Source organism: Cherax quadricarinatus, chromosome 92, assembly GCF_038502225.1.
Source record: "Cherax quadricarinatus isolate ZL_2023a chromosome 92, ASM3850222v1, whole genome shotgun sequence".
In the NCBI taxonomy this organism is placed as follows: Eukaryota; Metazoa; Arthropoda; class Malacostraca; order Decapoda; family Parastacidae; genus Cherax; species Cherax quadricarinatus.
In genome coordinates this window covers 6,803,666-6,828,882 of record NC_091383.1, presented here as the reverse complement: position 1 = coordinate 6,828,882, position 25,217 = coordinate 6,803,666, and the positions used below count along the sequence as shown (strand labels likewise).

General features: G+C 39.7%; 1 protein-coding gene across 8 annotated transcripts in view; it reads left to right on the top strand.

Moving 5' to 3' along the window:
• LOC128698358 (tigger transposable element-derived protein 1) overlaps positions 1 to 25,217 on the top strand; it is a 76,561-nt gene that overhangs the window by 10,415 nt on the left and 40,929 nt on the right. The window contains exon 1 of one of the 8 annotated variants that reach the window (XM_070104496.1): positions 5,934 to 9,282. The exons of the other annotated variants lie outside the window; for them this stretch is intronic. Coding sequence (XP_069960597.1) covers positions 7,504 to 9,282 — 1,779 coding nt within the window. The 5' untranslated portion in view covers positions 5,934 to 7,503. Of the gene's footprint in view, positions 1 to 5,933; positions 9,283 to 25,217 lie in introns of those variants that run through there. 8 annotated transcript variants of the gene reach the window in all.

The following is a 25,217-nucleotide window of genomic DNA, read 5'->3' as shown; positions in this document are numbered from 1 at the left end:
TTTTTACCTCCTAACACCACTCCTCTCATCCAACCCATGGATCAACAGGTGATTTCAAATTTTAAGAAACTTTACATGAAAGCCCTGTTTCAAAAGTGCTTTGAAGTGACCTCTAACACTGACCTAACTCTAAGAGACTTTTGGAGTCAGTTCAGCATCCTCCAGTGTGTGAATCTGATAATTAAAGCCTGGGGAGATGTTTGCCAGAGAACAATTAACTCTGCTTGGAGGAAGTTGTGGCCTGACTCTGTGGCAAGCAGAGACTTTGAGGCAGAACCAGTGGTTCAGGAAATCATCTCCCTAGGTGAGTTTATGGGATTAGAGGTGAAGCAGGAGGATGTGGAGGAGTTGATAAATGACCACAATAGGGAACTCAAAACAGAACAACTCCAAGATCTTCTCAAGGAGCAGGAAGAGGAACTGGCAGAAGAATTTTCATCACCAGATGATGAGGAGGAGGTTAGTGCCAAAATTTCCACCAATGAACTTCAAGAGTTGTTTTTTTATTGGTCAAAAATGCAGAACATAGTGGAGAAATGGCACCCTGACATTGCTCTGGTGAGTCACAACATCAGTTCCTTCAGTGATAATGTGCTTGAACACTTTAGAAAGATTATGAGAGGTAGGCAGACACGGACCACATTGGACAGATTACTTTTAAAACAGAAAAAAACGAATGTACCTGCCAGTTGCGAGTCCCCAGAATCTTGCAGTGTTAGTGCAAAGAAACAGAAACAAGACCACGTCACTTCTACCTCTGCAAGTCAACTCAAGTCAATAAAGGTAAAGTTCTATTTTTTTCTTCATCTATTTTAACAGCCATTATATTAATTATATAAGTGTTTTTGTTGCATAAAAAATATTACAGTATAGTATTGTGGGCTGTTCTTTTCTGGGGGTAGCTTTTTGTAGCCCAGAACCAGTTAATTATATTTACACGTATTTCAATGAGCAGTACTGTTTCTGACATCGAACTTTTCGCAGTTCGATGTCCGAAACAGTTTAAACACCGAGGTTTCACTGTACATGTACTTAAAAATACAAATAATTTAGTTTTTTCCTGCAGTATACAGGTAATGTATTTTACATATAATATATTGTTAGGCACAAAAGAAATCCATTATCATGCTGTGCATTTTGGGCAGATGAATCCTAATGCTTAACTTTGCAGTATTATATGAAGATCTTTATTCAAACTGAGAATTTTAAAGATATTCATTATGATAATGTTCAAAAGTGAAGACGTATATATGAAGCAGTGTATATACTGATTATATAGAATGAAACATCAGTGTAATGGACTAATGGGGGGATGGGGCATTTGCTTAAATACAGCCTCTCCTTGCTTAGCGATGTACTCGTTTACTGACGACTCAGACTTATGGCGGGCTCTCTGACCAGTATGCATGCCTAAATAATGTATATTAGAACTGATGTCCTCTATTCTGATTATTACAATATACAGTACATTACTGTATAAACATTTAAAAATATACCACAAATGCTATCATTGGTGCAAATGTGACATTAAAGCAATATCAAAGATGGGTGACACAAACCCACTACCATTATAGCATGCTCTTCACTTAGCGACGAATTCATTTACCGACATGATCTTAGGAACGGAACTCCATCATTAAGTGAGGAAAGGCTGTATAAAATCCATTGTATTGAAGTGCCCAGTGGAGCTCACTAGATCTGCTGTATCAGTGACACTACCAGATCCCAACTACTTATTGATATATACCCCCAGCAATAGATATAGTCTGCTGCATTGTTGACACTAGGTACTAAATTCATGCTAACAGACAAAATATGGAATCAGTGGACTTTTCTTTGTTCATTGAGTGTCGGGTCAATTTTTTTTTGTCCATTAACCCTTTGACTGTTGCGGCTGTATATATACGTCTTACGAGGTACCGTGTTTGACGTATATATACTCATAAATTCTAGCGGCTTCAAATCAAGCAGGAGAAAGCTGGTAGGCCCACATGTGAGAGAATGGGTCTGTGTGGTCAGTGTGCACCACATAAAAAAAGTCCTGGAGCATGCAGTGCATAATGAGAAAAAAAAAAATCCGACCGTTTTTTAATTAAAATGCCGACTTTGTGGTCTATTTTCGTATAGTATTTATGGTTGTATTCTCATTTTCTTGGTCTCGTTTGATAGAATGGAAAAAATATTATAGAAAAAGAGATGATTTTGATTTTACTATAAAAAGAACCTGGAAATGGAACTCAAAGTTGGGGAAATGTTTGATTTTTGCCGATGTTCAAAAGTAAACAAATGACATCATTGTCCAATAAATGTCCAACTAGCCATTCTAATATGCAGTCATGAATTGTTTCATGTTATTTATACAATTATTACAGTATTGTAGTAGTCTGCATAATAGTAAATCTTCTATTTTTTGTTTGAATAAAAATTCGAAATAGAAAGCAAGAGTAATATCAGAGGGGCTTGGAGACATGACTGATGAACAAAGAAAATGTTATTTTAGAGCCAGGAATGTCTGCATTATTCATTCTGGACCTTATTTTGAAATTGTCATATTTTTTAATTTTCGTGAAATTGGCCAAATTGCAAATTTCTGACCACGTTATTGGGTAGTTGAAATCGGTAAATGGGCAGTTTCTTGTACTCAATCGATAGAAAAAATGGAGTTCTAAAGAAATAGCTTTGAGTTTGGTCGACTGGAACAATGGAATTAGCCGAAAATAGGGCTCAAAGTGGGCGAAATCGCCGATTTGTAAATATCGCCAAGGTCGCTAACTTCGCGAGAGCGTAATCCCATCAGTTTTCCATCAAATTTCATTTTTTTGGTGTCATTATAATCGGGAAAAGATTCTCTATCATTTCATAAGAAAAAAATTTTTTTTTTTTTTTTTGAATTTTTGCGACACCAGGAGATACCTCAGGATTGGGTGTTGCGACAGTCAAGGGGTTAAATCTAAAATTTGTTATATGGGGAGTTTGCTAACCCATAAACGGTCCAAACGTATATATACGTTCACTACCGTACTGCCCCAACTTTTTTGAGAAAAAAAAAACATTGTTGTTTTTAATAGGAAAAAAGAGCATATGGTACCCAGGCATCCCCAATTATTTTAATATGGTGCACAGTGAGTGCTCACACCCATTCTCACATGTCTAGGCGACTCAGGCTTATCGTGGCAATGTTAAATGTAGGACACATAAAACGTATATATACGTTTGGGGCACTAGTGGTAAAAACGTATATATACGTTTGGACCGTTTACGGGTTAAATCAGAGTTTTACTGAGGTTTTTATTTTGTCATTATCACCACAAAAATGAGCTCTTTGTTATTTTTTATTAAACTGTGACACTGAAAACACAATTTCAGAAGTTTTGACAGCGAGAGGGTTAAAAGTCCCAGTAATGTCACAATTTAAAAAAAAATCTTTTAAAATAGTAGGTTGTTAGACCTGAAACACCTTTTTTGTACAACAATAAAGGAATGGAATGGACTGCCTGCACATGTCAAAGACACTCCTAGCATGAACCAGTTCAGGAAGAGGATTAAAAGATACATAATAAATAAAGTTACAGAAAGGGAGGAGAGCGATTTCTTGTATAGTTAACCCTTGGAGGGTCCGTGCTGTAGATCTACGGCTATACGTTGAGGGTCCAAACCGTAGATCTATGCCATGAGCTGAGATCACTGATAAGCTGTGAGCAGTAAATTTGGGCCTAGATATGAGAGAATACATCTATGTGGTATGTGTGCACCACATAAAACAAATCCTGCAGCACACAGTGCATAATGAGAGAAAAAACTGAGACCGTAATTTTCGATTAAAACAGCGACTTTGCAGTTTTTTCGTATGTTTTTTAGTTTTATTTGCGATTTTTTGGTCTCATTTGATAGAATTGAAGATATATTACAGAAATAGAGATGATTTTGATTGGTTTTAATAACGGAAATGGGTTGAAACTGAGCTTAAAATAGCAGAAATGTTAAATTTTTGCCGATGTTCCAGAGTAAACAAATGATCCTACACGTCTAATACACGCCAGCTAGTGGGTCTAATATACGTTAACAAATGTGATGATATTATTTATACAATTATTACAGTATTGCATAACAGTAAATCTTCTATTTTTTTGGTTTGAATAAAAATTCATTATGTGAATAAAAAATCAAAATGGAATTCATTTGTAAAGCCTAAAGACATTAACTAATGAACAGAGGAAATTTTAGTTAAGTTCCAGGAATGCCTACATTGTTTATTCTGGACCCTATTTTGAAATTAGAATATTTTGAGTTTTGCATTAAATTGGCAAAATTACCAATTTCCGATCAATTTATTTTGTAGTTGAAACAGTTGACTTGGTGATTTCTTGTGCTCAGTCGATAGAATTGTGAAATAGCTAAGAATTTGGTTGACTGGAGTAATATAATTGGCCTGAAATGGGAGTCAAAGTCTGCAAAATCACCGATGCGTAAATATCGCTGACACATCAAAATTCGTGAGAGCAAAATTTCGTCAATTTTCCATCAAATTTCGTACTTTTTGTTTTATTTATTATATTTTTTATTATCACACTGGCCGATTCCCACCAAGGCAGGGTGGCCCGAAAAAGAAAAACTTTCACCATCATTCACTCCATCACTGTCTTGCCAGAAGGGTGCTTTACACTACAGTTTTTAAACTGCAACATTAACACCCCTCCTTCAGAGTGCAGGCACTGTACTTCCCATCTCCAGGACTCAAGTCCGGCCTGCCAGTTTCCCTGAACCCCTTCATAAATGTTACTTTGCTCAAACTCCAACAGCACGTCAAGTATTAAAAACCATTTGTCTCCATTCACTCCTATCAAACACGCTCACGCATGCCTGCTGGAAGTCCAAGCCCCTCGCACACAAAACCTCCTTTACCCCCTCTCTCCAACCTTTCCTAGGCCGACCCCTACCCCGCCTTCCTTCCACTACAGACTGATACACTCTTGAAGTCATTCTGTTTTGCTCCATTCTCTCTACATGTCCGAACCACCTCAACAACCCTTCCTCAGCCCTCTGGACAACAGTTTTGGTAATCCCGCACCTCCTCCTAACTTCCAAACTACGAATTCTCTGCATTATATTCACACCACACATTGCCCTCAGACATGACTTCTCCACTGCCTCCAGCCTTCTCCTCACTGCAACATTCATCACCCATGCTTCACACCCATATAAGAGCGTTGGTAAAACTATACTCTCATACATTCCCGTCTTTGCCTCCAAGGACAAAGTTCTTTGTCTCCACAGACTCCTAAGTGCACCACTCACTCTTTTCCCCCTCATCAATTCTATGATTCACCTCATCTTTCATAGACCCATCCGCTGACACGTCCACTCCCAAATATCTGAATACATTCACCTCCTCCATACTCTCTCCCTCCAATCTGATATTCAATCTTTCATCACCTAATCTTTTTGTTATCCTCATAACCTTACTCTTTCCTGTATTCACCTTTAATTTTCTTCTTTTCCACACCCTACCAAATTCATCCACCAATCTGCAACTTCTCTTCAGAATCTCCCAAGAGCACAGTGTCATCAGCAAAGAGCAGCTGTGACAACTCCCACCTTGTGTGTGATTATCTTTTAACTCCACGCCTCTTGCCAAGACCCTCGCATTTACTTCTCTTACAACCCCATCTATAAATATATTAAACAACCACGGTGACATCACACATCCTTGTCTAAGGCCTACTTTTACTGGGAAAAAATTTCCCTCTTTCCTACATACTCTAACTTGAGCCTCACTATCCTCGTAAAAACTCTTCACTGCTTTCAGTAACCTACCTCCTACACCATACACTTGCAACATCTGCCACATTGCCCCCCTATCCACCCTGTCATACGCCTTTTCCAAATCCATAAATGCCACAAAGACCTCTTTAGCCTTATCTAAATACTGTTCACTTATATGTTTCACTGTAAACACCTGGTCCACACACCCCCTACCTTTCCTAAAGCCTCCTTGTTCATCTGCTATCCTATTCTCCGTCTTACTCTTAATTCTTTCAATAATAACTCTACCATTCACTTTACCAGGTATACTCAGCAGACTTATCCCCCTATAATTTTTGCACTCTCTTTTATCCCCTTTGCCTTTATACAAAGGAACTATGCATGCTCTCTGCCAATCCCTAGGTACCTTACCCTCTTCCATACATTTATTAAATAATTGCACCAACCACTCCAAAACTATATCCCCACCTGCTTTTAACATTTCTATCTTTATCCCATCAATCCCGGCTGCCTTACCCCCTTTCATTTCACCTACTGCCTCACGAACTTCCCCCACACTCACAACTGGCTCTTCCTCACTCCTACAAGATGTTATTCCTCCTTGTCCTATACACAAAATCACAGCTTCCCTATCTTCATCAACATTTAACAATTCCTCAAAATATTCCCTCCATCTTCCCAATACCTCTAACTCTCCATTTAATAACTCTCCTCTCCTATTTTTAACTGACAAATCCATTTGTTCTCTAGGCTTTCTTGACTTGTTAATCTCACTCCAAAACTTTTTCTTATTTTCAACAAAATTTGTTGATAACATCTCACCCACTCTCTCATTTGCTCTCTTTTTACATTGCTTCACCACTCTCTTAACCTCTCTCTTTTTCTCCATATACTCTTCCCTCCTTGCATCACTTCTACTTTGTAAAAACTTCTCATATGCTAACTTTTTCTCCCTTACTACTCTCTTTACATCATCATTCCACCAATGGCTCCTCTTCCCACCCGCACCTACATTCCTGTAACCACAAACTTCTGCTGAACACTCTAACACTACATTTTTAAACCTACCCCATACCTCTTCGACCCCATTGCCTATGCTCTCATTAGCCCATCTATCCTCCAATAGCTGTTTATATCTTACCCTAAGATATATTACCTTCAGAAAAAGATTCTCTACCATTTCATAAGAAGAAATAACAAAATTATTTTTTGAAAATTCTTGGACACTGGTGCGCACTTTGAAATTTGGCCTTTTGACCCTGAAAGGGTTAACATTGGTGTACCTATTATTGTAAACTGATCCTTTTTTTAATGTTCCTGTAAATAACTCAGTTTATATCTATTGTATCTCCTTTTATTGTAACTGATTTTCACACAGTTGAGTTAGATGTTTAAACTCTTAAGGTTTAAATAATAAGATATTACAAGGACCCTATGGAAATACAGTGGAACCTCTGGTCACGAATGCTTCTGAACATGAACAAATCGGTTCACGACCAAAAAATTTACCAAATTTTTGCATCTTGTCACAAACAAATAATCAGGTGCCGAACAAACAGCCAATTTTCACATTCCGCCCCATTTTTTCCGCAGGTGCCAATTTCCCCACTTCCTGTTGTTTGTGTACACCTAACAAAGACCCTCGCCTTTTAGTCGATCTCAGTCAGACGTGCATCCATTCGCTGTGAATTCCTTGTGTTGTATTTTGTGTTTTTTTTTTTATTCACTTTGCATTTAACGATGGCCTCTAAGCAAGTGAATAGTGGTAATGTGGGTGAAAAAAAGGGTTTGAAGAAAATTGAAATAGAAGTAAAGAAGGAAATTATTGAAAAGTATGAGCGCGGTGTGCGTGTTACCGATCTTGCTGCGGAGTTCAAGAAGCCGAAGTCTACGATCTCGACTATTCTGAAGCAGAGAGCGGCTATTAAAGCAGCTAATGTTGCTAAGGGAGTTACAATGTTGACCAAGCAGAGGCCTCAAGTGCTAGAAGAGGTGGAGAAACTATTGCTAGTGTGGTTGAACGAGAAGCAACTTGCAGGTGATAGCGTCAGTGAGGCGATCATATGTGAGAAAGCCAGGAAGATACACAGTGATTTGCAGCAGAATTACTCTTCTACGAGTGCAGAAAGTGATGAATTCAAAGCCAGTAGAGGATGGTTTGATAAGTTTCGTAAGAGAAGTCGCATTCGTAGTGTGGTAAGGCATGGAGAGGCTGCTAGTTCTGACGCTGCTGCTGTGGAAGCGTACACGAAAGAGTTCACTGAATTTGTGAAGGCCGAAGGATATCTCCCACAACAGGTGTTTAACTGTGATGAAACAGGCCTCTTCTGGAAAAAAATGCCAAAGAGGACTTATATTAGCCAAGAAGAGGCAGCAGTACCAGGATACAAGCCAATGAGAGATCGGTTGACACTTTTATTGTGCAGTAATGCAGCTGGCGACTGCAGACTTAAACCCTTGCTGGTTTACCACTCAGAAAACCCCAGTGTGTTTAAAAAACACAATGTGCAAAAAAGTCAACTGGGTGTTATGTGGAGGGCCAATAGTAAGGCCTGGCTGACCAGGCAGTTTTTCACTGAGTGGGTGAATGAAGTGTTTGCTCCTAGTGTGAAAGAGTACCTTGAGAGCAACAATTTACCCTTAAAGGCACTGTTGGTGATGGACAGTGCTCCTGCTCACCCTCCATCCTTGGGCCATGATTTGCTGATGGGTCATAGCTTTATTACAGTGAAGTTTTTACCTCCTAACACCACTCCTCTCATCCAACCCATGAATCAACAAGTGATTTCAAATTTTAAGAAACTTTACATGAAAGCTCTGTTTCAAAAGTGCTTTGAAGTGACCTCTAACACTGACCTAACTCTAAGAGACTTTTGGAGTCAGTTCAACATCCTCCAGTGTGTGAATCTGATAATTAAAGCCTGGGGAGATGTTTGCCAGAGAACAATTAACTCTGCTTGGAGGAAGTTGTGGCCTGACTCTGTGGCAAGCAAAGACTTTGAGGCAGAACCAGTGGTTCAGGAAATCATCTCCCTTGGTGAGTTTATGGGGTTAGAGGTGAAGCAGGAGGATGTGGAGGAGTTGATAAATGACCACAATAGGGAACTCAAAACAGAACAACTCCAAGATCTTCTCAAGGAGCAGGAAGAGGAACTGGCAGAGGAATTTTCATCACCGGATAATGAGAAGGAGGTTAGCAGTGCCAAAATTTCCACTGATGAACTTCAAGAATTGTTTTTTTATTGGTCAAAAATGCAGAGCATAGTGGAGAAATGGCACCCTGACATTGCTCTGGTGAGTCACAACATCAGTTCCTTCAGTGATAATGTGCTTGAACACTTTAGAAAGATTATGAGAGGTAGGCAGACACGGACCACATTGGACAGATTACTTTTAAAACAGAAAAAAACGAATGTACCTGCCAGTTGCGAGTCCCCAGAATCTTGCAGTGTTAGTGCAAAGAAACAGAAACAAGACCACGTCACTTCTACCTCTGCAAGTCAACTCAAGTCAATAAAGGTAAAGTTCTAGTTTTTTTCTTCATCTATTTTAACAGCCATTATATTAATTATATAAGTGTTTTTGTTTCGGACATCAAACTTTTCACAGTTTAATGTCTGAAATTAAACTCTGAGGTTCCACTGTACTTACAAATACAAATAATTTAGTTTTTTCCTGCAGTATACAGGTACAGTGGTTCCTCGAGTTTTGATCATAATTCATTTCAGAAGGCTGTTCGAGTGCCGTTACTGAATGAATTTGTTCCCATGAGAAATAATGTAAATTAGATTAGTCCATTTCAGACTCCCAAAAATACACTTACATTTAATACACTTGCATAATTGTTCGAGTTGGGAGCTGTTCGACACTCAGGGTGCCACTCTAATGTAGTTTACACGTAATATATTGTTAGGTACAAAAGAAAACCATTAACACGTTGTGCATTTTGGGCAGACTAATCCTAGTGCTTAGAAGCTACTTAAGCACTAAACTTTGAAGTATTTTATACGAGGATCTTTATTTAAACTGAAAATTTAAAAAATGTTCATTATGATAATTATGTTTAAAAGTGAAGACATACAGTGGACTCTCGGTTTTCGTGTTTAATCTGTTCCAGAGAGATTGGCAAAAACAGAAATCGGTGAAAACTGAAACTCTTTTTCCCCATAAGAAATAATGTAAATCCAATTAATCCGTTTCAAACAACCAAAAGTATTAACAAAAAATTTTTTTTACCGTAAAGATAGATTTACATGCACAAAAAAATGAACATTGAACATGACACTTGCCTTTATTAACCCTTTGAGGATCGGTCACATACAAGTACGTCATTGCAGCCAGGGTTGGTCACGTACTTGTACGCATAAATCTAGCGCCTTCAAATTGAGCGGGAGAAAGCTAGTTGGCCTACATGTGAGAGAATGGGTCTGTGGTCAGTGTGTGCAGTAGGAAAAAAATCGGGGAGCCATTGGTGCATTGTGGGAACACCATTTTAGTTCACTTTGTCTGCCACGCCTTGCAGTAAGAAGCTCCTCACTCCTCGGTGAATTGGGACTCTTTTTGTTCCCAAGTGACAGTTCAAATTTGGATGGAATTGTCAGTGAAGATGAATTCTAGGATTCTGAGGAGTTTGTGACCAAGAATAATGAACATAATAGTGGTAATGGTGATGAAAACCCAGATGACCCTCAACCTTCCACATCTGGTGCTGGACCATCTTGTTCACATTCAGTTGTACCAGAACGAAGGAGAAAACTCGCATTTTCCCGTGTTCAGGACTCAGTTGTGAGCAGTAGTGATGATACTGATAGTGAATATGATCTCCAAGCTCTTGAAAACAGTTCCAGTAGAGAGAGTGAAGTGGAATATTCTCTAGTGAAGTGTCAGTATATACGACGACGCATGAGCTCTGGTAGTGTGCCATATACTGTTCCAAGTGTAAGGAGTACATTTTGTGGCCATACACCAGGAACAGATAGTGGAAATGAAGATGATATTGTTACAATGGGGATCAAAAATGTGCATGTGTCAGAAGATGGTGGTGGTGGTGCCAGCCATGAGGCACCAACAGCGGCCCATGCTGGTACCCACGCCGCTGAGTCAGCTCAGCTACAACAAAGACCACCCTCACCCACCACACCAAGCTCCACAACCACCTGTCAATATCCAGTATCCACCAGCAGACTGCACCTGGGATTTGCAGGAAGCTGCCAATTTTGTTCCCAATCCCCATCACTTTGATGAAAGTCAAGGTGGACTATAGCCATCTTGTACACTTGGGAACAATACCACTGAACTGGAATGTTTTGAGTTATTCTTTGACGAATCCCTGATGGAAATTATTATCAGGGAAAGCAACACATACTTCAATTACACCATGACAAACACAATTCTTTCACCAAGATCATGCCTACACCAGTGGAAGGAGATAACTGTGGCTGAGATGTATCTTTTGTTTGCCACAATAATGCTTATGCCAAGTGTGTATAAGCACAGTATCAAATCATACTGATCGACAGACTGCCTCATTGCAACCCCAGCTTTCAGCAATGTGATACCAGTGAATCGATTTGTGCTACTGTTACGTATGCTACACTTCTCAGATAAAACCAGGCCTGACAGAAAAGACAGGTTATATAGATTAGAAATGTGTTTATGTATCTGAAACAGAAATTCAATATGTATTTTTATCCCTTCAGGAAGCTTGTTATTGATGAGTCTTTGATTTTGTTCAGAGGTAGACTGTCATTCAAGCAGTATATACCAAGCAAGAGGAAATGCTTTGGTATAAAGTTGTTTGTACTTTGTGATTGCTACAGTGATCTTGTATTGGATATTATTGTGTACACTGGAAGTAATACATTGCAAGATACCAGGAAGTTATTGGGTATCTCTGGTGATGTGGTTAGAACAATGATGGAACAATATCTTGGTAAGGGGCATATATTATATACTGATAATTAGTACACAGCCCCTTACTCAGTGATTTTTTGCGAGTGACGATGGCAGATGTGTTCGGTACAGTGCATGCAAATCATAAGCATATGCCTAGGTTCGATGCAGGCACTCGTAGAGGTGAGGTGCAGGTGTTTGCTGCCAATGACATCGTGGCATTTCAGTGGCATGACAAACGAGATGTCACACTGTTGTCATCAGTTCACCGAAATGAAATGACAGACACTGGCACGCAGCATAGAGAGACCAATGAACCCATTCTAAAACCTGCAGTTGTGATGGACTACAACCTCAATATGCACTTAGTGGACAAATGTAATATGCAAATTGGGTTTGCTGATTGTGTTCACAAGAGTTATAAGTGGTACATAAAACTCTTTTTTTCCATCTTGTGGACATTTCCATGCTGAATGCTTATAATGTGTATAAGTTGAAGACCAGAAACAGACCACCGTATGGTCAATTTTGTTTCTGTCATCAGACAAATATTATTCAGGTACTAAGTAACAACACCTGCAATAGAACAACAACTGCAAACTGATCAGCAACTATCTTCTTGTCTGAGGCTTTCCACATCACACGCAATCTATTTTTGATGGCAGTGTTTTTCTTGAACACACTGGGATTTTCAGAGTGATACACCAGTAAAGGCTTCACTTTGAAATCCCCACTAGCATTACCACAGAACAAAAGAGTAAGCTTGTGTCCCGACAGTGCTTTTTCCTCCTGAGTAATGTAGGTCCACTTTGGCAATTTCTTCCAAAAGAGGCCTGTTTAATCACAGTTGAACACTTGTTGGAGGAGGAATCCTTCAGCCTCTACGTACCCCTTGAATTCCTGCGCAGATTTTTCAGCCGCACATTTGTCAGAACTTGCAGCCTCCCCGTGCCTTACCACACTGTATGCCACTACGCTTCTCAAGTCTCTCAAACCAGCCTTTGCTGGCCCTAAATTCACTAACAGCAGCACTTGTTCCAGGCATTTTCTTTACAAGATCCACATGCAACTGCCTTGCCTTCTCACAAATCATCAATTCTGCAACACTATCCCCCACTAATTGTTTTTCAGTGATCCACAAAACCAACAACTTCTCCATATCTTCCATTATCGGTGACCTTTGTTTGGTTAGCACATTTACTCCTTTTGCCACATCAGCTTCCTTGATTTGTTCTTTCTTTGCCAGGATAGAAGTGATTGTTGATTTGTTTTTCCCATACATCCTGGCAGGTTCTATCACTCGAAAACCACTCTCAAAATTTTCAACAACTTCTTTCTTAAATTCTATTGTGTTTCTCACTTTCTTTATCAAAGGAACTTTACCAGGAACTTTCTTTGGGGTCAAGGTTACTTATTTTGCAGTTGCTAACTATGAAAAACAATTGATTACAACTAAATGTTTGGATGAATGAGCAGAAGCTTCCTCACTCGCCCAGAGACAGAGCCAGACTGACACATGAGTGGCTGGTGGCGGCAGGTTGACGTGTACCATATGGCCAATAAGCGAAATAATGGCTGAAAAACTGGCCGATAAGCGGAATGGCCGATAACCGAGGGTCCACTGTAGTAGGTTGTTAGACCTCAAACACCTTTTATTGTACAGCAATAAAGGAGTGGAATGGACTGCCTGCACATGTCAAAGACTGTCCTAGCATGAACCAGTTCAGGAAGAGGGTTAAAAGATACACAATGAATAGAATTACAGAAAGGGAGGAGAGTGATTTCTTGTATAGTTAACATTGGTGTACCTATTATTGTAAACTGATCCTTTCTTTAATGTTCATGTAAATAACTCAGTTTACTTTATTTCTATTGTATCTCCTTTTATTGTAACTTATTTTCACACAGTTGAGTTACTTAGATGTTTAAACTTTTAAGGTTTAATAATAAGATATTACAAGAACCCCATGGAAATAAGTCACTTTGACTTTTTTTTTTGGGTTATCCTAGGCAATTTACACTTATGTTACTATGTATGATAATTATACCTGTACCAGAGTAAACTTACTTTTTGATGGCATTGACACCAAAAATTTGAAATTATATGGGAGCAAATTTTGCAGTCTGGGAGCAATTTTTGTTTCTGCAACTTAACCTACTTTGAGTCCTATATTAATCCAGTTCCATTGTTTATTCAACACACTTCCTAGGTATTTTGCTAGTATGTACATATACCTTCTGTTATATTGAGTGCAAGAGCTGCCAACTCAGCTAGCTATCAGAACTACTATATAAAGTGTACAGAAGATGGAAATTTGGACTGTTTTAACAAAATTCAGCGTATTTCGATTTAAAAAGCAGAACCCAAAATAAACTCTGAAAGCATTTCAGCAGCTGAAGCACCTTTCCTCTGTTCCTTAGTTGCGTCCCCCAGGCCTCTCCCATACAGTATTTTCAGAACATCAGGCATCACAGAAACCTTGTGAAGCTTTGATCTGCCACATCACACGGTAGAACTCCCATATTCGTGGATTTGGTTTCCGCTGTTTCAGATATCCGTTGTTTACTGTGGCCCAAATATAACCCTTAATTTAGCTTAATAATGACACCAAAGTGCTAAAGCAGTGATGCTGGCAGTTCTTCAGAGCCTAAGAGAAGTTGTGAAGTGCTTCCCATCATTGCAAAAATGCTATGTTTTTTTACTTATTGTGCATAATTTATCAACTAAACTTTATCAGATATGTACGTAAACGATAACCAACTTGTATATGAGGTTCGCTACTATCCAGGGTTTTGGGTATCTGCGGTAGGTCATGAAAAATATCCCCCATGGATATGGGGGACTGCTGTATAACACTTGTCCTCCATTTTGAATCCAGCATCAAGTGAAATCAAAGTTTTACCTTATTTCTTACATAAAAAAAAGCAACCAAGAGTGGTTGGTTTTGGTTTAGGCCATCCCAGTAATTGAAGCACATCTCAAAAACCATAAAACAGACTGGGTGCAGAGGATCATACTTTTTCTTAGGGAAGTTGCCAAAAAAACAAATATTTCTGCCACTTTGATGTTATTTCAAGTTACTTCTGGTCAGAAACTGACCAAGATCGTCTTTGTTTCACGAGCATGTTTTCCATTCTATCAGTTGATATCAAGAAACTGCCAGTATAACCATTAAACTACCCTAAAACACAACTCAGTCAACATTTTAAATCAAACAGGTCAGAGGTTTGCTTTTTCCCATAGTGCATAGCATGGGGCAAGATTTTATTTTATACAGTTTACACCCACTGCACAGACCCATCCTCTCATGTCTTTGCCAAAATTTACAGCTCACAGCATACTTGAGGGGATTGTAATAAAAATGTATTTCTACTCGAAATGCCCCGGCATGACAGTGGATTCCTTTGTACTAAACAAATCAAAATTGTTATTACACATTGTAACCTTTGCAAAGAAATAAAATCTTTTCAACAAGTCGGCAGTCTCCCACCAAGGCAGGGTGACCCAAAAAGAAAGAAAATCCTTAAAAAGAAAATACTTTCATCATCATTCAACACTTTCACCTCACTCACACATAATCACTGTTTTTGCAGAGGTGCCCAGAATACAAGAGTTTAAAAGTATATACGTATAAAAATACACAATATATCCCTCCAAACCGCCAATATCCTAAACCCCTCCTTTAGAGTGCAGACATTGTACTTCCGATTTCCAGGACTCAAGTCCAGTTATATAAAATAACCGGTTTCCCTGAATCCCTTTACTAAATATTACCCTGCTCACACTCCAACAGCTCGTCAGGTCCAAAATACCATTTGTCTCCATTCACTCCTATCTAATACGCTCACGCATGCTTGCTGGAAGTCCAAACCCCTCGCCCACAACACTTCCTTTACCCCCTCCCTCCAACCTTTTTGAGGACGACCCCTACCCCGCCTTCCTTTCCCTACAGATTTATACGCTCTCCAAGTCATTCTACTTTGATCTATTCTCTCTAAATGACCAAACCACCTCAACAAACCCTCTTCAACCCTCTGACTAATACAGTGGACCCCCGGTTAACGATATTTTTTCACTCCAGAAGTATGTTCAGGTGCCAGTACTGACCGAATTTGTTCCCATAAGGAATATTGGGTCTATGAAAGATGAGGTGAATCATAGAATTGATGAGGGAAAAAGAGTGAGTGGTGCACTTAGGAGTCTGTGGAGACAAAGAACTTTGTCCTTGGAGGCAAAGAGGGGAATGTATGAGAGTATAGTTTTACCAACGCTCTTATATGGGTGTGAAGCATGGGTGATGAATGTTGCAGCGAGGAGAAGGCTGGAGGCAGTGGAGATGTCATGTCTGAGGGCAATGTGTGGTGTGAATATAATGCAGAGAATTCGTAGTTTGGAAGTTAGGAGGAGGTGCGGGATTACCAAAACTGTTGTCCAGAGGGCTGAGGAAGGGTTGTTGAGGTGGTTCGGACATGTAGAGAGAATGGAGCGAAACAGAATGACTTCAAGAGTGTATCAGTCTGTAGTGGAAGGAAGGCGGGGTAGGGGTCGGCCTAGGAAAGGTTGGAGAGAGGGGGTAAAGGAGGTTTTGTGTGCGAGGGGCTTGGACTTCCAGCAGGTATGCATGAGCGTGTTTGATAGGAGTGAATGGAGACAAATGGTTTTTTATACTTGACGTGCTGTTGGAGTGTGAGCAAAGTAACATTTATGAAGGGGTTCAGGGAAACCGGCAGGCCGGACTTGAGTCCTGGAGATGGGAAGTACAGTGCCTGCACTCTGAAGGAGGGGTGTTAATGTTGCAGTTTAAAAACTGTAGTGTAAAGCACCCTTCTGGCAAGACAGTGATGGAGTGAATGATGGTGAAAGTTTTTCTTTTTCGGGCCACCCTGCCTTGGTGGCCACCCTGCCTTGGTGGGCCACCCTGCCTTGGTGGGCACCCTACCTTGGTGGGAATCGGCCAGTGTGATAATAAAAATAATAATAATAATAATAGATTAGTCCATTTCAGACCCCCAAACATACACGTACAAACGCACTTACATAAATACACTTACATAATTGGTCGCATTCGGAGGTGATCGTTATGCGGGGGTCCACTGTACTTTTATTAACTCCACATCTCCTAATTTTCCTAAAATTCTCCTTCTCCTAAAATCTTTATTCTTTTTAATTCTTTATACATGAGTGACTGTGTATAATATTTGTACTTGCGTGTACCTGTACTTAACCCCTTAACTGTTTAAATATAGATCTACGTTCTCTTGCCCAGCGCTCCGAATATTTTGAGTTTTTTCTTTTGTTTTTAAATAAAGAGGACATTTTTTTTACATAAAGTAATGTTAAAAAAAAAATTGAGTCAGTACTTACGGAGATATTAGGCCGCATAGTCAGTGCTTGTCGCTCACCTGATGGCAAATACACCTACCATTCGACTTACGACCGAGTTCGGTTCCAAGAAACCGGTCGTAAGTCGAAATGGTTGTAAGTCGAACTTTACTACTGAATATCAACAAAATATTTTTGTAATGACTTTATTTTATTGTTTTATTTTGGTATTTCATGTTTTACTTTATTTTTTATGTTGTTAGTACTGTATTTTATACTGTAAGGTTTAGGATAAACACTGTGTACAACACAAATAGTTGTTTATTTCCCAGAAATTTGGCATAAAAAACACGGTCGTAAGTCGAGCGGTCATAAGTCGAGCAGATCGTAAGTCGGATGATAGGTGCATATTGTTTTTTCCATTTTTTTAATTTTCTCAGTTTTTATGGTATGTTAATTATGTTTTATAATAGATCTTTTGATTTGATAGCCAGTTGTTTAGACACAAATATTATATACAAAGTATTAACCCTTTGAAGGTTTCGGACGTACTAGTACGACTTACGACCCAGGGTTTTTGACGTACTAGTACGCCTAAATTCTAGCGCCCTCAAATCTAGTGGGAGAAAGCTGGTAGGCCTTCATATGAAAGAATGGGTCTATGTGGTCAGTGTGCACAGTCTAAAAAAAATCCTGCAGCACACAGTGCATAATGAGAAAAAAAAAACTTTTACCATTTTTTTGGAATAAAACAGCGACTTTGCACTGTATTTTCGTATGGTATTTATTGTTGTATTCTAGTTTTCTTGGTCTCACTTTATAGAATGGAAGACATATTACAGAAATTGAGATGATTTTGTCTGGTTTTACAATGAAAAGTACCTTGAAATTGAGCTCAAAGTAGCAGAAATGTTCGATTTTTACCAAATTTCAAAAGTAAACAAATCGTGCCAAGCGTGCAATACACGTCAACTGGTGAGTCTAATATTCTTTCTCAAGTGCACCAATAATATTTATACCATTTTTTACACTAATGCAGTAGTCTGCATAACAGTAAATCTTATATTTTTTGTGAGAATAAAAATTCAAAGTGGAAAGCAAATTAATATAAGAGGGGCCTTGAGACGTGACTAATGACCAGAGGAAATGTCATTTTAGTGCCAGGAATGTCTTTCTTGTTTATTCTGGACCCTATTCGGAAATTGGCATCTTTTGAAATTTGCGTGAAATTGGCAAAATTGCTAAATACTGACCACTGTACTGGATAGTTAAAATTCATAAATGGGTGGTTTCTTGCACCCATTCGATAGAAAAAATGGAGTTCTAGCGAAATATTCATGTTTTTTGTCGACTAGTACAGTGGAATTGGCCGAAAATGGGGCTCAAAGTGGGAAAAATCGCCGATGCATAAACATCGCCGAGACCGCTAACTTTGCGAGAGCATAATTCCGTAAGTTTTCCATCAAATTTCAAACTTTTGGTGTCCTTATGATCGGGAAAAGATTCTCTATCCTTTCATAAGAGAAAATAATTTTTTTTTTTTTAAATTTGGCCGACCCTGAGAACGAGTTTCGGAGAGGGCCTCTCGACCCTCAAAGGGTTAATCATATTGTCACAAACACACATGTACGCACTTATAGGTGATATTGTAAATCTGGCTGAATCACATTCTATTATTTACAACTATATACAGTGGACCCCCGAGTTTCGTGATTAATCCATTCCAGAGAGCCCACTGAAGGTCGAAATTCACGAAACTCGAAACCATTTTCCCCATAAGAAATAATGGAAATAAAATTAACCCGTTCCAGACACCCAAAAATATTAAAATAAAATATATTTTTTTTCAAATTAAATAAAGATTTACATAATGAAAACAGTCAGAAATCAAGTACATGCATTTAAAAAAATAATAATAACATTACACTTGGCTTTACTGAAGACTTCTGGGTGGATGGAAGACGGGAGGAGGGGATAGGAGGAAGGTGTACACTATTGTTTGGAAGGAGAATCTCCTTCCATTAGGACTTTAGGTAGCAAGCCCTTATCTGGGGTTACTTCCCTTCTTCTTTTAATGCCACTGGGAACAAATTGAGTCACTGGACCCCTGTCGCACAAAATATCTGTCCAGAGAGGTCTTTTTCTGGCGTTTCTTTAAGATTTCCCTGAAGTGGGACACAACACTGTCATTGTACATGTTGCAGATATGGCTTGTTTCAGCTTGGTCAGGGTGATACTTTTCAACAAAACTTTCCAACTCATTCCACATTGCACAAATCTCCTTAATCTTTGAAGAAGGCACCTCATCCACTCCCTCTTCCTCCTCCTCTGAAGCAAGTTCCTCGGCTGTGGTCTGATGCTGTTCCAATTGAAGCTCTTGCAGTTCATCAGTGGTTAGCTCTTCCCTGTGGTCCTCCACCAACTCTTCCACATCCCCGTCAAAATCCCTCTGGATCGTGTTCCTCACTTTACTTACCAAAGGGCTTGCACTAGCTTTCCTTGGGTCCATGATGACTTATTTAGCAGTCGCAAGCACAAAAAACAATGTATTATTATGAAATGTATAGTATGAACCCACGGGGTGATGGTCATGTGTTGGTAAACAATGGCACACTGAGCTTGAATGGCATGGGAGACTGGCTTGGTGTGCGCGGTGACGGGTGGACGGGTACCGGATGGTCGCCGAAACACGAGTCTTTTCATGAAACTCGAGGCCAAATTTTTCCAAAAAGACTCGCCGAAGGTCGAATTTCACAAGTCGAGGCTGCTGAAACTCGGGGGTCCACTGTACAAGGTATTTACATGTCCCAGTTATGTTTCTAGTACTCTAGGTTTGTATGATACCCCACATTGCTGACACGTGAATCGTGTGTCCTTCTGCTTTTGGGGTTGCCTTGTGGTGTTACCACACACAACGCACTTTTTCTGAGAATACTTCTTTTTTGGGGTAGATGGTATCGGTATCAGGTAATGACGGTTAGCAAGGATTCAGTGTGGCACTTCTCCCACTGGTTGTGGTTGGGGGACAGGTTGCTGTTGAGGGGCAGGTACAGGTGTGGTACTATACTTTTTTGCTATCTGCTTGATGACATTCAGGGTGAATTTTGCTTAATGAAGTCATTTTCCAGTCTTTATTTCATACATATTGAAGGCATTGAGCATTGCAATGTTTACAAGGTGGAAAAACACTTTCATGTACCACTTGCAACTCCTACGCACACAGTCAACAAAGCCTATCATCATGTCACACTTGTCGACCAGTTGCATGCTGTTCATATAGTCGATGACAGCAGCTGGCTTTACAATATGTTCATTGGTGTCCCTGTTCACTTTGTCTGTTTGTACCATCTCATTTGTAGATGGTTGACAGCAATGTCACGTCCCGTTTGTTGTGCCACATCAGTGCCATGATGTTATTGGCATGAAATGCTTGCACTGCACTTTCAGCACTGCCTTCACTGAACCTTGGCATATGTTTTCTATTTCTTCTCACTGTTCCACATATATCAGTTTTGTTGACACGTAGGAAATCAGTGAGCCTAGGGCTTGTGTACCAGTTGTCTGTGAACAGTGTATGTCCCTTGCCAAGGTATGGCTCCATCATCTTGTGAACATCATCACTGGAAATGCCAACATCTGCCTATCATCATCAAGTGTGTTTCTCCCAGTGTAAACAGTAACATCCTACACAACATCACTCTCAGTCACACACATCAAACAGTTTTATTCCAAAGCAGTTATGTTTGCTCAGTATATATTGTTTGAATGACAGTTGTCGCTTGAACAGAATCAAGAACTCGTTGACAGCAATGTTCTTGAATGGATAAAAGTATTCACTGAATTTCTGCTTTAGATACATAAGCACTTCCTGGATTTTGTATAGAAGGTCATTTCTGTTGGGCATATTCCTGTCTGAGAAATGCAACATTTGTAGCAACAGAGTGAATCTGTTGCAGGGAAGGAGGTTGCAGAAGATGGGAGTACTGATGAAGTAGTCTGTGGACCAGTACTGTTCTCTATTGTGCTTATACGTATGAGGCATAAGCATGACAGTACCAAGGAATAAATACATTTTGGTCACAGTCGTATCTTTCTGTCTGCGCAGCTGTGTTGATTCTGCAACATCTGTGTTGTCCACTATATAGCAGTAGTAATTGTTTGTATGGGTGACAATCAAGTTCATTATCGGCCCATCAGAGTATAATTGGAAAAAGTCTAACTCTGTAGACTCATTCGTGATAGGACATTCTGGGAGGATGCCACTTCCACTGGCATCAAAATCGAAAGGATGTGGCACGAATGTTGTACTTTGTGTCCAGTTCCATTCATGGTCACATGGTGCAGGGTGGACCTGTGGCATGGGGCATGGCGGGAGCAGGAGAAGGGACGGGAGTGGAGGCAGCACATGGTTGACGGGGTGCCAGGCAGTCCTTTGTCTGCCCACCCACTGTGCCATGTAGCCCAGGCACCATGCCACTCACCACCACCACCTCCTCTTCCTCCGTCCTTGCATATTCTCCTTCATGATCGCTATTACTATCAGTGGCTGGGGTTTTCTATTGTGACCTCCCACGACCCTTGGGAACTGCATATGGCACATTGTCTGAATGTAGGCAATGACGCCTAAAAGTACGCTTCACTGGGGAATAATGTATATCACCATCACTTGGCTAATCATCTATGGGCATAAAATCAATCTCATCATCACTTTCACTGTCTTTTTCACCAAAACAGACAGAATGAGATAATTTCCTCTTGCGTAGTAGCCTCTTGAGTTGTAACACTGGCCACCCCAGAAGTGCTTGACCGAGGGTCTGGGATGGCCACACTGGCCACACCAGGCCCTGCAGACTCTCTGAAGCACGAAGGAATCCCCGGTTAGGGAAAAGAAGAACACCGAGTACAAACTGATTAAATAACAGAGTCCAGGAAAGACAGAGGGATCAAAGAGGCATAAATGAAATTAGAAGAAATTTTGAATTTCTTCTAATTTAATTTATGGCAAAATCCAGGGCAAAAACCACTTCCACTATAGGGCTTTTACTTCAGAGAGATGAAATGTACACTGATAACAGTAGGGAAATGAGTGAAATTCTGAAGTCGTAATATGACTATTAACCCTTAAACTGTCCAAACATAGATCTATGTTTGCTCGTGTAGCGCTCCGAACGTAGATCTTTGTTTTTCTTTACATTGTTTCTTATGGAGAAAATAAAGGTCGGAGCGCTATGCGCGCAAACGTAGATCTACATTTGGACAGTTTAAGGGTTAAGTCACATGACTGAATTGTAATGTTATAACTTCAGATGAAAGACTAAGGAGTTTTTATGAATGAGACTCAAAGCACTGCTGACATCTGATGTTACCCAATCCCAGTTGACTTTGAAGAAGCCATTGACTGCATGCCTATGCATTCTGCCCCAGGCCCAGCCTTTTGGAACTCCATATTCATCAAAAATTACAAGAAACGACTTTCTTGGGCCTTCTACATTCTAGATGGAGCCTTGACTTGGGTGTCATCTTGCAGTCATTAAAAACCACTGATATAGCCCCTCTTCACAATTGTGACAGTAAAGCAATTGCAAAAAACTATAGACCAATAGTACTAACTATACATGTCAAAATATTTGAATGGGGTCCTAAGTAAGATTGCCTATCACATGGAATCATAACAATTGCACAATCCAGGGCAGTGTGGGTGTAGAGCAGGTCACTCTTGCTTTTATAATTGTTTAACCATTACAACATGGTCCTGGAGGCACTGGAAGACAAGCTAGATGCTGATGTAAACTCTAATGCTATCTGCATGGAGAGACAGTTCACAATATATGTACCCCTTAGGCAAGTACAACCATGGTGTGATAGTACACAAGATGTATGCTGAAGTTATAACTGGTAAAGTGGGTAGATGGATATTTACCTTCTTAATAAACAGAATCCAGAGAGTAGTAGCAAGCACAGTGAAGTCAAAAGTTGCCACAGTGAAAAGTCCTGTTCCTCGATGAACAGTGCTCACTCCACTTCTGTTTCTCATTCTTACATCTGACATAGACAAGGACATGAATCATGGCACCACAAATGTCCTTTGCTGATGACCTCAGCATCTCTGTAAGATTGACATCTGTCAGAGATAGCGAATCTTCAAGCAGATATAAATAAAATCTTCCAGTTGGCATTAGGCAACAATATGATGTTCAATGAGGACAGGATTCAGTTACTCCAACATGGAAGAATGAAGGAAATAAGAACCGAAATGGAGTAGGACTAACTCGATCTATTCACTGGAGAGTTCCGTGTGAAATTCTTAGGAGTGATGATGGCAGAGGATATCTGATTCATTGATTACAATAGTGTTGCTATTGCTGCTGCAAAGAAAATGATAGGCTGCAAAACTAGAACTTTCAAGACGAGATACCGAGCCAATGATGATTCTCGTCAAGTCATTTGTGTTCTTCAGGCTGGAAAACACAAAAACTTTCACTTTCTGTATACTCTCAGTCAAGCATCTGAACTACTGGGAATACCTGAAGTGTAATAATGTTGGTAGAATTTCCCCACAATACATTAGGTAAAAGTACAAATGTTCAAGTAATGTGACATTGTATTGTGGGAATGTTTTGCTCTCCAGGAGCTTTGTCAAGCTCCAGGAGAATGAAATGTTGCCAAGTTAAAATGTCACATTACTTGCATATGTGGCCTTTTACCTAACACCTAAAGTCTTTCCAACTGTATTCTTTGGAATGTAGGCAACAGAGATACATCCCAATTTACAAAATGAAAAACTTGGAGGGACTGGTCCCAAGTCTTCATACTGAAATCATTCCATATGAAAACAAGAAATTTAGAAGAAACAGTGTGGAGTACTTCCAATAAAAGGCAGGAGTGCAATGAGTATACTAAAAGAAAACGATGAGCTTTGGAGTACCTGACTTTTCATTGCCTTCCCTTCATGTATAAGGGGAATTACTAACCAACCTCTGGCTGTCTTCAAGAGGGAAATTGATCAAGTTCCTCAAATCAGTTCCTGATGAGCCAAGCTGTAGTTTGTACACTGGACTGTGTGTGGCCATCATTAACAGCTTGGTTGATGAAACCTTGATACAGTGGACTCCCGGTTAACGATATTTTTTCACTCCAGAAGTATGTTCAGGTGCCAGTACTGACCGAATTTGTTCCCATAAGAAATATTGTGAAGTAGATTAGTCCATTTCAGACCCCCAAACATACACATACAAACGCACTTACATAAATACACTTACATAATTGGTCACATTCGGAGGTAATCGTTATGCGGGGGTCCACTGTACACCAGAAGGCCTGATCTGGGACTAGGTTGCAGGAGTGTTGATGTCCACAAGTATGCTTGAGGTATTCTTCAAGCATTTAAGAGAGAATGCAGGTGAATAGGATGACTCGGAGTGCAGTAGAATCCTTGTATCTGCAGATACAAGGTTTTGGTTTTCGCGATTTCAGTTATTTGCAGTTTGCCACGGCTCGAAAGTAACCCTTAATTTTGTTTAATAATAACCCCAAAGCACAATAGTAGTAATGGTGGCAGTTCTTCAAAGCCTAAGAGAAGCCATGAAATGATTCCCATCAGTGAAAGAGCTAATTCTTAACCTATTATGTGTAATTTATCAATTAAACTTGATCACAGGTATGTATGTAAATGAAAAACGACTTGTTTATAGAATTCACTACTATCTGCCTGAAATGCCCTGGCATGATAGTGGCTTTCTTTGTACTTAGCAAGCCAAAATTGTAATTACACATTGTAACGTTTACAAAGAAATAAACCTTTATCTTTATCTTTATTTATCTTTATCCACAGTTTTGGGTATCCATGGTAGGTCTCTGAACATATCACCCGCTGATATGGAGGGACTAATGTATATAAATCTGTTTTGGAGGAAGGGATGGGTAGGGGCCATCTCAAGAAGGATTGGAGGATGGGTAAAAGAAGTTTGAGTACTAGGGGCTTGAGCATCATAGCAGGCATGTTTGATTGTGATTGATAAGAGTGAATGGCGGTGACTAATTTGGAGTGTAAGAAAGACAACATTTATGTAGTTTATGGGATACAGGTTAGCAGAACTAAAGTCCTGGAGATGGGAAGTATAGTGGCTGCACTCTGAAGGATGAGTAGTGATGTTTTAGGTCAGTGTCATTTGAATTGTGATGCCTTTACATTTCTGGAAAGACAGGTACTGAATGAGTGATGATGGATGTGTTTCCTTAT